Source organism: Neoarius graeffei, chromosome 19 (assembly GCF_027579695.1).
Source record: "Neoarius graeffei isolate fNeoGra1 chromosome 19, fNeoGra1.pri, whole genome shotgun sequence".
Classification (NCBI taxonomy): Eukaryota; Metazoa; Chordata; class Actinopteri; order Siluriformes; family Ariidae; genus Neoarius; species Neoarius graeffei.
The window spans coordinates 66,318,370-66,333,847 of record NC_083587.1 but is presented as its reverse complement, the minus strand read 5'-3'; the positions used below and the strand labels follow the sequence as shown (position 1 = coordinate 66,333,847).

Sequence of the window (15,478 nt, the reverse complement as noted above, 5' to 3'; positions counted from 1 at the left end):
GTGTAATTGTTTAGAATTATTTGCGCTTGAGGAGTTGACTTTTCTTGAGGTTCTCTTCCTATGATTATTGTTTTTGTCTTTTACTCTTTCTGGCCAGTATTGGCATGGCCCATTTTTGACTATTTGTTCCACATGTTCTGTGTAATTCCTCAGCATGGTCATAGAACTGAGGTGTACTTTTTTTAACATGATATTATCGTTATTGTTAATTGTGTCTTTCAACATGGCCTGTGGAGGCCTTGGCTTTTCTTAGGCCTTGTGCCCTGAATTTGTATTTTGTGATGTTCAATAAAATTACTGTCAATGCAATCCTTCTGTGTTATTGAGGCACTTTTAGAACACAGTAGATGATACGTGTTGTTTTAATTGTCCAATGTGTACAGTGTCTGTGAAAATATAGTGCATTGACAGATTCATATCACTGCTGAGGGACTGGAATTGTTATGGTACTGGTACAGTGTGAATAGGAAGGGTAGATTTTTTTTATTGAGGGAATGCAAAAAGTTTGGAATATACATTACAACCCCAATTCCAAAAGTGTTGGGACAAAGTACAAATTGTAAATAAAAACGGAATGCAATGATGTGGAAGTTTCAAAATTCCATATTTTATTCAGAATAGAACATAGATGACCTATCAAATGTTTAAACTGAGAAAATGTATCATTTAAAGAGAAAAATTAGGTGATTTTAAATTTCATGACAACAACACATCTCAAAAAAGTTGGGACAAGGCCATGTTTACCACTGTGAGACATCCCCTTTTCTCTTTACAACAGTCTGTAAACGTCTGGGGACTGAGGAGACAAGTTGCTCAAGTTTAGGGATAGGCTGTACTCGAGTTGAGGGGGGATGGGGGGGATGCCATCCCCCCTGGAATAAAAAATGTTCAAAATCATCCCCCCTCTAAAACGGGCATCCCCCCTCCCTTCCCTTGAGCAATTTTATCAATAAATGTGGACATTACTTCTATTTAACTTTGGAATTAGAAATGCCATTCCACGTAGCTTTGCTGAAACTGAGCATACAATAAGCTACCACGAGAGAGGGCACGCGCAAGCGAAGCATTTGAGGAGGTGACATTCAGTTGGGGTTCCGTTATTTTTTATTTCATTCGGCGTCAGTGACAGCAGCGGATTGCAGCATCATGGCCAAGCGGAGTGGACAGCAAGACCTAAGCAAGTTCGGATTTAAGATCGCAAGAAAAAACATTTCAGGAGGTAAGTCAAGAGTTACGAATATCAGACACAGATTCTGTGAGCCCACTATCATGCTGTAAAGTTACCGATATGGAGCCTAATTTGTGGGCGGCGGATAACAACACAGCTATCATAATGAATGTTAGTTTGGAGTCTAGCCAGCTATCGATAGCTTACTCAGGTTCATGTTAGCTTTGATTTCTTGTATAAGGCCATTAATTTAATCAGCCTGGATGTTCGTTTGTTATTCTTCAGGCAACAAAAAGTGTTATTCAAGACAGGAAGGCTAAAATAAATGACACTAGCAGTTTTGAAGGCTTCATTGCCTCGTTAGAGAGCCGGTCACAACATGTAAGGCAGAGCAGGATTGGTGTAGGACTCGACAAAGTGTCTGCTAAAATGCAGCTTTCTTTTTCTTCGTCATAGGCTCTTCTTCTGTCTCCTCAATGGGCCTTTTCCCCTTTCCAAAGAAACTTCCCAAAGATGCCTGCTTTTAACTCATTTTGCTAGCTTGTATCCAGTATGTATCAAAGTGCTGCTATGTATTGAAGCAAAGTATCAAAGTATCCAAGGCAGCTCCTTGGTAACCGTCAACGTTAGGTGTCACATGACCTAGATAACAGCGGGAATCAATGTTACAGAAAGAATCTGGTCATTTTTCAAAGCTCAAATCCTCGTTCAGATAATAAATAAATCAGAAATAACATTATAAGTACTTTTCTTTTCTTTCCATTAAAATAATAACCGGTATGGACATGTATAATTTGCATTACTCATAAGAATAAATAGCCTGGCGAGCCAGACTAAACGTGAATATTTAGTCTGGCCTCGATCCGTAGACATTTCTGATGGGTGGGGGTGGAACAAACCGCTGTCTTTCAAACTGTCTCTGTGCGTATAGGCCAACGCTCTGACCAATCAGCGCAACAGTGACTGTGACGTAGTCAGAGAGTGCAGTGGGGGAGACCTTGAAATAAATAATTTTTCAAAATGCGTATTAATTAATAAACAGGTTCTAGATATTAAGAAGTTTGGAGATAATGACCACAAGTTTGGAGTCTGTACCACATACTGAACATACACTCTTATTTTTTTCAAGTGTTTTTCAAGGGTTTGCTTAAACTGTTTTTGAGAGTTTTTATTTAGTGGTGTTTGGTGAAATAATTTCCCTTAAATTTAAAATAACGGGAAAATAAGAAACAATCAAAAAGTAATGTTTCAAAGCTGTTTATTAATTCTTCGTACTGCACAAACTAGCCCCATCCTTTTGGCTATGAGCGGAGCCAGCTGGTAGATCAGACTTTTGCCATAGCCGGTCGGCAAAACAGCGAAAACGTCCTTCTTGAAAAGGAATGAGCGGAGAGCCTCTTCCTGCTCATGTTTCAACGAAAACTCCAAGTCTAATTCTTCTAAAACTGATTCCAAAGCGGAGTCAAACGCGCGCTGTTCACTAGCCGTAGCCATCTTTCCTGCTGTGCTTTCTCCAGCGTCGCGCAGCTTTGTCGTCACTCCTGCAAAAGCCCGCCCAAAGAATCCAAACAAAAACCTTGCGTTGTGATTGGCGGGCACGATTTGATGCCCGGGGTGTTTTTGTTTATATGGTGCGAGGCTAGACCCACTCGCTAGGCAAAAATATTTTTGGCCGCTAGGCGGGTGGGTCTAGTTTACTAGGCTAAAGAATAAACACAATAATAACAAAAAGGAAAAAACAAAAAAAAAATGCATAATGCCTCAAACATCTTTTAGGAAGTTTAATCTAATTTACAATTTACTGTTGCTTGTTTTAGCTTATTGGTTCCCTACCTACCTCTGTATTTAACTCAATGTTCCCAATGTTCAGCTTTGAATAAAAATTCTATTGACTTGATATGAAAAGATTCAGTTGTTCATTTACATTGCCTGCTGAGGTTTTAATAAATTATTTACCAAATGATTTAAAAGGAGCCTACCATGACTATGAAGTTACACTTCAAATTTGTCATCTGCATTTCACCCTAATATGGAGAATGTGGTAGGTATGTCAGCCAGGAGACTGACTAAATATGACACATGACATCCACACTGTGCATGTTTTACAGTAAAATACCAGTGTATTGTGTTTTTTACAACAATAAAAAGGGTACACAGAGTGTACGGCACACTTTATCAGCACAAAATACTGTATGTCTGGTAAATGAACAAGGTCCACAGACCTACGTTGTGTGCAAACCCTCCTAAAAGCAAACCAGTTTCCCACCGATGGACCGACCGATGGGTCGACACGCGACTAAAAATTTCACCATCCCCCCTGGTTTGATTTTACAACTCGACCACGGTGTTACCAGTGTTTGTTTGTTCGGTCTCACAACAGATCCTCTAGTTTAATTTTTTGGACATAAATGTATTCAAGTTTGACTGTAATAGCAGAGTGTGTGTTCATGTTAGGCGGCTGAAAATATGGTTTAACCCCCCCCCCAAAAAAAAATGCTACAAAAGGTATCTCAACTTTTTTTTTGCAGTATCAGGTGTGCTTAATAACATACCAAAAGTCTACCACAGTCTGACCACTGGAAAGGTGTAATTTTCAAGATGATGTCCAAGATGGCCACCAAATCCTTAAAATGCACTTTACTCCTTCATTATTCATCCTAAACAAGTAATTTCGGTGCCAAATCCCATGTTTCAGGGATCTAGGAATCCAATTAGCATATATACATTATAATGAAGTGATTACATATTGTGAAATCCAAGATGGTGGACCAATATGGCCACTTTACTGTAATCATCTTTCGGGCAGTCTTCAGCATTTTCTGATAGTTTACTCACAGATTACTGGTTTTTGACCTTGTGCTAAGTTCTGCCTTCTTTGTGTCAATCATTTTTGATTTGGATCAACATATCCAAAGCTACAGAACTCTCCAAAGTCATTTCTTTCACCACCAAGGATGAGTACGTTGCTCCTGCCTGGTCCACCAATGACTTGAACTGCGGGTTTTCCTCCAGCAGATCCAGCACAACCAGATGATTGAGACATCTGTCCACCAGCAGATGTCCATGGAAAGCCCTTTGCACTGATTTTCCAGTCATCATATGCTGGATGGCATTTTCACCATAGACAACTTCCATAATGTTCCTGAGTCCTGTGCCTTCCATCAGTGGGCCTAATGCACCAAGTAGGTTCATGAATGTGTGAAAACAATCACGTCATTATAATTTAAATATGCTAATTGGATTCCTAGATCCACAAAACATTGGGGTTTGGCACCACAATTACTTGTTTAGGATGAATAATGAAGGAGTAAAGGGCATTTTAAGGATTTGGTGGCCATGTTGGGTGCCATCTTGAAGTTTATACTTTTCCTCAGACTGTGGTAGACTTTTGGTATGTTATTAAGCACACCTGATACTACAAAAGACAGTTAAAAAACCTTTTATAGCACTTTATTTAGGGTAAGGTTTTTTTTTTTTTTTGTAAATGCAGCCACCTACATCTTCAGAGACAGGAAATGTCTTGAGGTCTGCTGCAATGAACAATATCGCCATCCATTGGTGGAAACCTGAACCTCTGAACAGTGTACAGTTTTCATTTTCTCTTCATTTACTGAGCTGTTGGAATAAACATCTGATTCATCAGGCTACTGTGAATGTGAATTCATTAATGTGTTTTAACCTTCATCCTTCTGAAAAATAAAAATTTATGTGCTTTAGAACTTAAGGAAGAGAAATTTATTGTTCTAGAACTTGAAAGTGAAACAAGTTGGAGACCCTAAAATAAAACCCCAACAGGATTGAAATTGTTCAGAAAGTTCAGCCATGGGGAAAGCCATTTTGGGATCAAAAAGTCACTGGTTCGATTACCTGGACCAGCAGAAATGGCTGTAGTGCCCTTGAGCAAGGCAACGAACCCCCAACTGCTCCCCAGGTTGCTCTGGGTATGTTGTAAGTCACTCTGGATAAGAGTGTCTGCTAAATGCCTGTAATGTAATACTGGAGGGAGTTGAGTACAAGAATATTTTTGAGAAATTTCAGTCTAGTTTCAGAAATAAACACAGTACAGAAATGGCTCTCCTCAGGATTACAAATGACATTTTAATGAATGAAGATGGTGGGAATATGTCTGTGTTAATTCTCCTTGACTTAAGTGCTGCATTTGAGATGATTGGTCATGCCATAATGATCAGGAGATTCAAACAGTGGGTGGGAATAGCAGGAACAGCACTGGCCTGGTTTAACTCATACTTATCTAACAGAACTTTTGCTTTTGTTGTTGATAAGGAGGTTTCTTCCTCCTCTGCGTTGACAGGTGGGGTACATCAAGGCACAAGTTTAGGTCCAGTTTTATTTTCCCTATATATGTTCCTTTTTGGAAATGTCATGGGGTGTAAAACATTAACTTCCACTGTTATGCTGATGATTTACACCTCTAACTGTCTCTGGATCCCAATAATGTGGTGAACACATCAATTCTTTATCCTGTATTAATGATGTGAGAAACTGGATGTCCGATAACTTTCGTCAGCTTAATATTGACAAAATAGAGTTAAATAATTAAGTGTTCAGTAATTTTAGTCTTTGGCCCACAACAGAATACTGCTCATGTGAAGCAGGTCTTGGGTTCATTGGCAAATAATATTGAACCAGTATCTTGGAATTGAAGGGAACCTCCTGTTAATAAACTGGTACAACTGGGCTTTTATCAATTGAAAGATATTGAAGGTTAGATCATCTTCATCCTTTGAGGACACAGAACAAGTCAAACATGCTTTTATTCCATCTCCCCTGAATGACTGTAAAGTTTTATTTACAACACTGAACAGCTCTTCTGTTGCTCGTCTCCAGCTGGTACAGAACGCTGCAGTCAGACGGCTTAAAAGATCAAGGGTTGGTGAGAATGTTACCCCAGTCTTGGCTTGATGTCACTGGATACCAGTTAAATTCAGGATTTATTAAAAAAAATATTGATCGCGTTCAAAACTTTATAGGGTTGGGCTCCAGAATATCCATCTGAATTATTAGCACCCTATCAAACAGCAAGACCTGTACGATCATCTGACCGAAACTTTCCTGCTGCTCCAAAGTCCAGACTAAAGACCAAAGTTGATAAAGTTTTCTATCTGATGCTCCTCAACTTTGGAATAGTTTATGTCCAAGCATTAGGTCAGCTGATCCTGTAGACATTTTTAAGTCTCGTTTGAAAATGCATTTTTGTTGATCAGTGTTTGTAGATGCTCTTAGTTTCTTTATATCTTCACAATTCGAGCGTAGCGTAGTTCCGGTAGGCCACGAAGCCAAGCTCAGCCCACAATCCAAGCTACATCAGCTGACTGCAGCTAGTCTCAAGCCAACCCAAATCAGCTGTCAGCTCAGCTGATTCCCTTCTGTGTATTCTATTGGTAAATCTCTCATAGAGCACCTTATTTAAGCTGCTTTAACCTGCCTACCTTTGCTGCTTCCTCTGCAAGCCATTTTGCAAGAGAGCACCATTTCCATTCGCCAGAGCTCTCATTTGGCAAGTAGGAGTCTTCTGCTCCCAGGATTAACAAATAACCTGCGCCCAGGCTCATGGAAATCGTGTTAATAAATAGCATTGTGGCTCCAGTCTGAGCTTCTCTCGAGGAACTGCTTGCATTGTTGCAGTTTGCTGATGCATGGCCAAAAGAATTGTCATCCTTCAATTACGTTCATTATGTCATATATTAAATATAGTTAGTTTTTTATCAGACATCTAGTTTTTAGGTTTGTTTACCTGACATGTTTTGACGTACGACTGTCGTCTTCGGAAACATCAGCTGATAAAAGATGCGTCACCAATAACATCCGGTGACACTCTGAGGAAGACGATAGTCGTACATCAAAACATGTCAGGTAAACAAACCTAAAAATTAGATGTCTGATAAAAAAGAAAAAACTAACTAAATTGTCATCCTTGTCAGCTGACACTTCTTCCACTGCTCTAATGGAACCGACTCAATCATGTAGTTCATCTTCTGGGGGATAAACGCTGGTCAAGAAGCAAATCCTTTTTTTGTGACAATGAGGCAGCAGCTATGAACATCAATAACAAGGGTGCTCCTCAGTTCCATTATTAATAGTCATGACGCGCTTCACATGGTCCACTGTGTTGAATAACTGCATCGTTTGAACAGCCATATTTCAGGTTTGAACAACCATGGTGATTCTTTTCCTGCTTTGACTTTCAGAATTTTGCCAACTGTACCTGGAGGCAGCGCCGTCCAGCCTGACCTGCCCCATTCATTCAAACTGTGCTAGATTAAACAAATGTTATTGCATAGCTGCTCAGGCTCTCTGTATAACCTACTAGCTATTTTACTCCAACGAGCAATCTGTGAAGCTTCAACTCGTCTCATGGTATTTCATCTTGGTTTAATTTGCTTCCTATTTTATAGTCAGCAAGCTCCCCAGGCTGGCTCTTCAATGAAAGCATGAACGGCCAGGGAGGTCTGCCTGGCATGGTGGTTTTGGGATTTTTTTTGCTGTGGCTCTCCCTGCTTTAGCCTTTCCATGTAGGCACATGGTATTGCAGGGAGGTGTGCACTCCCTGCCCCAAAGCTTTCCACGTATGCGCATGGTAGGGCAGGGATGTCCCAGAACAGAGCCACCTACCAAATACAACTTGTTACAAATATTGCAATGTAAATAATGTTCCTTGATGAAAGTGGCACTGACAGAATTGTATTTATTTACTCTTACAGTTTTTACTTTCTTTATATCTTAGTTTTTATCTTTTCCTTTATTTGAATGTAATATTTGTCATGTAAGGGAGGTAAACAGATGTAAGTGCAGGAAGAGCTTTATTAACTACACACTAGCAATCAGTTCTATATCATCAGTCAAAAGCAGTGTGAGGAAAAACAGGCAATGGTCAGGCGAGGCTCGGACAGTATATCAGAGTTTAGACAGGGCGTGGTCAGGAAAACAGAAACAGAGTCGAAGCCTGATATTCAATACAATACTATAAAGGCTTGGTAATGTCAGATGCCCGGTACAGAATATTGTAACACGGCTGTGACAGACCAGACGCTCACGGATTGTAAATGAACTCAGAGTTTTAATGAGAACAATGAAATCAAAGACAATGTACAAAAACCAGACCAGGTCAATACCGAGAGATCCAACACAGTAACGAGGGCTAGACAGATCGTGGTCAAGAAACAGGTAATAGTCCAAGAACCGGGAATCAGTAGACACGGGCAATATAAACACAAGGGCTAGGCGAAAAGGGAAAAAACGGAAGGCGAACAGGGTCATACACAGGTAAACAATCAGTACAATAACGCTCAGTAGGCTCACGAAAAGTAGAGGCAATACTGTGCAACGAACAAGACAGACAAACGGCTATAAATACAAATGCAAACAAAAAGGTACAGGTAATGGTGATTAGAACTTGGGGGAAGCACTCCTAGGATGTGGTTCCGGGTTGGCTGACGGAGTGCACGTGGTAGTGACTGGTGTGTGAGGGGGATTATGGGAAATGGAGTCCTGAGTGTTGGGGCAGACGGAGGGTGAGCCCGGAACCATGACAAATATACAGAATATTTATAAATAAAACTATTATAATTTTATTTTTAGTTGGAGTACATTCTCAAAAGAAATTAAAGAAGCATGTACAGTGGTGCTTGAAAGTTTGTGAACCCTTTAGAATTTTCTATATTTCTGCATAAATATGACCTAAAACATCATCAGATTTTCACACAAGTCCTAAAAGTAGATAAAGAGAACCCAGTTAAACAAATGAGACAAAAATATTATACTTGGTCATTTATTTATTGAGGAAAATGATCCAATAGTACATATCTGTGAGTGGCAAAAGTATGTGAACCTTTGCTTTCAGTATCTGGTGTGACCCCCTTGTGCAGCAATAACTGCAACTAAACGTTTGCGGTAACATTTGATCAGTCCTGCAAACAGGCTTGGAGGAATTTTAGCCCGTTCCTCCATACAGAACAGCTTCCACTCTGGGATGTTGGTGGGTTTCCTCACATGAACTGCTCGCTTCAGGTCCTTCCACAACATTTCCATTGGATTAAGGTCAGGACTTTGACTTGGCCATTCCAAAACATTAACTTTATTCTTCTTTAACCATTCTTTGGTAGAATGACTTGTGTGCTTAGGGTCGTTGTCTTGCTGCATGACCCACCTTCTCTTGAGATTCAGTTCATGGACAGATGTCCTGACATTTTCCTTTAGAATTTGCTGGTATGATTCAGAATTCATTGTTCCATCAATGATGGCAAACTGTCCTGGCCCAGATGCAGCAAAACAGGCCCAAACCATGATACCACCACCACCATGTTTCACAGATGGGATAAGGTTCTTATGCTGGAATGCAGTGTTTTCCTTTCTCCAAACATAACGCTTCTCATTTAAACTAAAAAGTTCTATTTTGGTCTCATCCATCCACAAAACATTTTTCCAATAGCTTTCTGGCTTGTCCACATGATCTTTAGCAAACTGCAGATGAGCAGCAATGTTCCTTTTGGAGAGCAGTGGCTTTCTCCTTGCAACCCTGCCATGCACACCATTTGTTGTTTAGTGTTCTCCTGATGGTGGACTCATGAACATTAACATTAGCCAATGTGAGATAGGCCTTTAGTTGCTTAGAAGTTACCCTGGGGTCCTTTGTGACCTCGCCGACTATTACATACCTTGCTCTTGGAACTGATCTTTGTTGGTTGACTACTCCTAGGGAGGGTAGCAACGGTCTTGAATTTCCTCCATTTGTACACAATCTGTCTGACTGTGGATTGGTGGAGTCCAAACTCTTTAGAGATGGTTTTGTAACCTTTTCCAGCCTGATGAGCATCAACAACGCTTTTTCTGAGGTCCTCAGAAATCTCCTTTGTTCGTGCCATGATACACTTCCACAAACGTGTTGTGAAGATCAGACTTTGATAGATCCCTGTTCTTTAAATGAAACAGGGTGCCCACTCACACCTGATTGTCATCCCATTGATTGAAAACACCTGACTCTAATTTCACCTTCAAATTAACTGCCAATCCTAGAGGTTCACATACTTTTGCCACTCACAGATATGTAATATTGGATCATTTTCCTCAATAAATAAATGACCAAGTATAATATTTTTGTATCATGTGTTTAACTGGGTTCTCTTTATCTACTTTTAGGACTTGTGTGAAAATCTGATGTTTTTAGGTCATATTTATGCAGAAATATAGAAAATTCTAAAGGGTTCACAAACTTTCAAGCACCACTCCATAAATCTTATACAAAGTTATAGAAATCAAGAATTGCTTCTAAACCAATTTCAGAAATTACTCTATGGCTGAAATGACAATAAATGTAATAAATAGTGAAGTTGTCTGTCATAAAATTAAGCTCAAGTGCTACACACAGGAAGTGTATGTGCTGTGTAACGTTCTTTTTCAGCTCACAGAGGAAATTCACAAGTCGAAGACTTTAAGCTGAGTGTGAAGTGTGAAACTGTGATCAGCTCTTTGCTGTTACACATTAGCATAGATACCATCACCGTCCTCCTCCTTCTGGACATTCGCGTAGATATTAGCACCATCCTCATTCTCTTGGACGTTAACGTAGATATCAGCAGCGTCCTCCTTCTTCTGCTGCTCAGTGTGGACACTCCTGCAATCGCTCAGAAACCTGGTCATTAGGCACAAATGACACATTAGTTGCTGTTGATTGTTAAATGGACAGTTAAAATTGCATTTTGTGAAAAATCATATGCTTTAAATGAGATACAGTTCTTTCTTTGCTTTCTTTCTTTAGACTGTATAGATTGTGTTGCCTAAAAATATGTAGATTTTTACCTGTAAATCACAGCTCCTACGATGACTGAGACGATGAAAATCACTCCAACTGACACCGAGACAATGATCCAGATTAACCACTGATCAGGATTTTCACCTGTTAAAAACAACAGTATTTAACATTTATTGAATATTAAACTGAACACAAGTCACTTCATTTCCTTCAGGAATCATTCGAGATGTTCAGGAATGTTGTGAGCAGATGGACCCACCCTCGACGTGAAGGCTGATCGTTTCAGATCTTGAGGCCTCGTTGGTTTTCCAAGTGCAGGTGTAATTCCCAGAATCCCTCACGGTTAGAGCAGGAAAGTGAAGAACGGGTCCTGATTCAGGTAAGAGCTTGTTGTTCTTAGACCACATGAACTGTGAGGAACTGTGTGTGCAGTTCACATCACACGTCAGATTTAACGAGTCTCCTTGTTTAAGGGTCCCGTTTCCACTGAGCCTGATTAGTGACACCTTTAAATCTTTTCCAGAGAGCAGGAAAGACTCCACGTCAGTGAATCAGGATTTCTCTCACTGATAAAAATGTTTTACTGAATAATAAACATCAGCTACATGAGATTTCTTGATAAAAATTAAAGCTGGAGTTAAATTTACTTTCACTGTTCAAAAGAGAAAGATTTCCACAAAATGATTTAATGTATTCCTATAGGTGAGGAAAGTCAATTATACAGATCATGAATCATTTGGATTTTTATTTTAATCATTTAAATTTACCTGCAACTTGTAGAGTCGCTCCAGGAACACCTGTGTATCTGTCATCAGGATTAGCAGTTATAAATCTGAATCTGTACTCTCCAGAATAACTGAACTGTAGATTGTGGATTAATAAAGTGCAGTTTGATTTGTCGTCTCCAGCGTACTCAAAGTCTGAGCTGGTGTTTGATGAGCTGTTATAAACATACGGAGGGTTTAAACACTCGGCTGTGTTTGAGTTCAGTGAGCACCAAAGCTTTTGTGTCACCTGAATATTGGGATTTGATGTTGGATCATAAGAATAACTGCAGGGAATGGAGACACTGAATCCTCTCACAGCACAGATTGGATTATCAGGATATTTCACAGACCAACGACTTTTGTCCTGAGTGAGAACACCTGTGTAGAGAAATAAATGCAGATTCAAAGACATTGATAAAGTTTTGTTGATGGATTGTTTTATATGTTGTGTGTTCATCAGATATTTCTCATTACTGCACTGAACACAATACACCTTTATATCTGTACAAGGCCGTAGTCAGAGGGGGTCAGGTGGGTCTTCTGAATCCCCCACACCATGTTAAAGTCAAAAGTTAATTAGCGGACGAGTTTCTTTCCTTCTTAATGCATTAGAGATCAAATAGTAAATAATAAGAAAACAGTAAATAGCCTGATTCCACAACTGCAGTAATCCATATTATGTCAAGAACCGCTCAAGTAAATAAAGAGAAACAACATCCATCATTACTTTATAATATGGACGGCACGGTGGTGTAGTGGTTATCACTGTCGCCTCACAGCAAGAAGGTCCTGGGTTCGAGCCCCGTGGCCATTGAGGGCCTTTCTGTGTGGAGTTTGCATGTTCTCCCCGTGTCCGCGTGGGTTTCCTCCGGGTGCTCCGGTTTCCCCCACAGTCCAAAGACATGCAGGTTAGGTTAACTGGTGACTCTAAATTGACCGTAGGTGTGAATGTGAGTGCAAATGGTTGTCTGTGTCTATGTGTCAGCCCTGTGATGACCTGGTGACTTATCCAGGGTGTACCCTGCCTTTCGCCCATAGTCAGCTGGGATAGGCTCCAGTTTGCCTGCGACCCTGTAGAACGGGATAAAGCGGCTAGAGATAATGAGATGAGATGAGATTTTAAAATATGAATTGACTAATTCATAAAAATAAAGAAAAAAACATTTAATTAGAAGGTGTGTATGAACTTCTGACTGGTTCTATACGCCATATTGCTGAGTGCATCTTCAACAAGATAAAGGACTTTCACTTAATTAGACTGTATACAAAATCCAGGGCATATGGGGTGACAGGGAGGGGAGTACCTTTGCAGCAGGGACTTGCCATACCCTTTCAAGTGTAGCTCATCCTTCTTTGGATCCCACCTGGCACGCAACTCTCAACTGTGGGCTGATTGGGTCGCAAACCTGCTGGTGAGCCAGAAGGTGGGACATGTCTATCCCTGCATGTGAAGGTTGGAATTGGCAGATTGAGTGGACGAGGCTCATGAAGTTCCAACCATCAAGAAGGTGGCAACAGCATAGCATTGTGGACTGCTTAGGGCACGGCAAGACACTCCAGGTGTTGTGGTCATCTACTGCAGCCAAAGAAGTCTCTGGTTGTGATGGCTCTTTCATACCACTGGAACCTGACTTCCTTGGCCGAGAGTGTGGGACTGCCTCTGTGCATTGACTTTCCCACTATAATCACTTCCCGCACAGGGTTCTATGTGCAATCTCTCATGCTCTCCTATCTTCAAAGCCCTGTGGTGATGGGGAAGGGATGAAGCAACAGATGGAGTTGGCCACTGGGATTTGCAGTCTCAGCCCTGCATGCAGGCAGCCTGGTGACAATAGCCACTCTTTTATCTCTCACTCCAGGATGACAGAGGAGTTTGATGCTCTCCCAGGTGACTGAGCAGCCTATTTAGGGTAGGGGAAGAGACAAGAAAAGGTGTCTCAAACATTGCTTGTCCCTACCCTGACTGGCTAGCTAGGCATGGCTGGCAGTATTACCCATACAGTAGCTGAAATCAACAAATAACAAGGAAACCTACAAAAAAGAAAACTTGGTGCATGGAATGTCCATAAAATAATGGACAAGCAAACATCTACAAGACCAGAGAGGAAAAAAGCCCTTATAGCAAGAGAATGGGCCCAATACAGAATAGACATTGCCACACTGAGTGAAACCAGACATGCAGGGGAAGGACCTGCAAGGGTGGCTACACCTTGTTCTGGAAAGGCAAGGCACAAAATGTGAATAGAATTCATGGAGTGGGACTGGCCGTTAAGATGACACTTCTCAACCAGTTACCATACCTCCCTGTCTCCATCAACGAACGTCTGATAAAACTGTGATTCCCCCTTAACTCCGCACATCATGTTACAGTTATCAGTACCTATGCCCCCACCCTGACCAGCAGAAATAAAGCAAAGGACGCTTTCTACAAGGCTCTTGATCACCTTGTGACAAACTCATCTTCTTGGGCAACTTTAATGCTAGAGTCGGCACTGACTACAGAAACTAGAAAGGCATGCTCGGCCTGCATAATACAGGGAAAATGAACACCAATGGTCTATTGCTTCTAAGCCTCTGTCATGAAAATTAACTAACCATTTCCAGCACCCTCTTCAGACAAGGAGACAAGTATAAAAGAACTTGGATGCACCCAAGGTCCAAGCAATGGCACCTACTTGACAATGTAATTTGCACAGCTGCAACATCAAAGACTGTATGGTAATCAGAGCCATGCGAGGAGCTGAGTGCTGGACTGACCACTGTCTGGTCAGATCAATCCTCATGTTGCAGGTCATCTCAGCCGCCATGTGTTGGAGTTTACCACAGTGAACGAGAGGGTCGCCTCTCTGCGCCTTCGGATTGGGGAGAGGGCTCTTGCTGTTGTTTGTGCCTATGGGCCAAATAGCAGTATAGAGTATCCGGCCTTCTTGGAGTCCCTGGGAGAGGTACTGAGGGGTGCTCAGACTGGGGACTCCATTGTGCTACTGGGGGACTTCAATGCTCACATGGGCGACGACAGTGACACCTGGAGGGGCGTGGTTGGGAGGAACGGCCTCCCGATCTGAACCCGAGTGGTGTTTTGTTATTGGACTTCTGTGCTAGTCACGGTTTGTCCATAACGAACACCATGTTCGAGCATAGGGGTGTCCATAAGTGCACGTGGCACCAGGACACCTTAGGTCGGAGGTCGATGATCGACTTTGTAGTCGTGTCATCTGATCTCCGACCCTATGTCTTGGACACTCGGGTGAAGAGAGGGGCTGAGCTGTCAACTGATCACCACCTGGTGGTGAGTTGTATCCGCTGGCGGAGGAGGAAGCTGGACAGACCTGGCAGGCCCAAACGTATGGTGAGGGTCTGCTGGGAATGTGTGGCCGAGCACTCTGTTGGGGAGGTCTTTAACTCCCACCTCCGGGAGAGCTTTTCCCAGCTTCCGAGGGAGGCGGGGGACATTGAGTCTGAGTGGACCATGTTCTCTACCTCCATTGTGAACGCAGCTGTTCGGAGCTGTGGCCGCAAGGTCTCCGGTGCCTGTCGTGGCGGCAATTCCCGAACCCGGTGGTGGACACCGGAAGTAAGGGATGCCATCAAGCTGAAGAAGGAGTCCTATTGGGCCATGTTGACCTCCGGGACTCCTGAGGTAGCTGACGGGTATCGGCAGGCCAGGCGTGCTGAAGCTCGGGCAGTTGCGGAGGCAAAAACTCGGAACTGGGAGGAGTTCGGGGAGGCCATGGAGAAGGAACATCGGTCGGCCTCAAAGAAATTCTGGCAAAC

General features: G+C 41.8%; 1 protein-coding gene across 1 annotated transcript in view; it reads right to left on the bottom strand.

Moving 5' to 3' along the window:
* LOC132867650 (uncharacterized) overlaps window positions 1-14,511 on the bottom strand; it is a 62,978-nt gene extending 48,467 nt beyond the window's left edge. The window contains exons 1-5 of the mRNA XM_060900622.1: window positions 14,462-14,511; window positions 11,705-11,988; window positions 11,197-11,451; window positions 10,985-11,081; window positions 10,681-10,799 (exon numbers count right to left, since the gene is read on the bottom strand). Coding sequence (XP_060756605.1) covers window positions 10,681-10,799; window positions 10,985-11,081; window positions 11,197-11,451; window positions 11,705-11,988; window positions 14,462-14,511 — 805 coding nt within the window. The remainder of the gene's footprint in view (window positions 1-10,680; window positions 10,800-10,984; window positions 11,082-11,196; window positions 11,452-11,704; window positions 11,989-14,461) is intronic.
* Window positions 14,512-15,478: the final 967 nt, after the last annotated feature.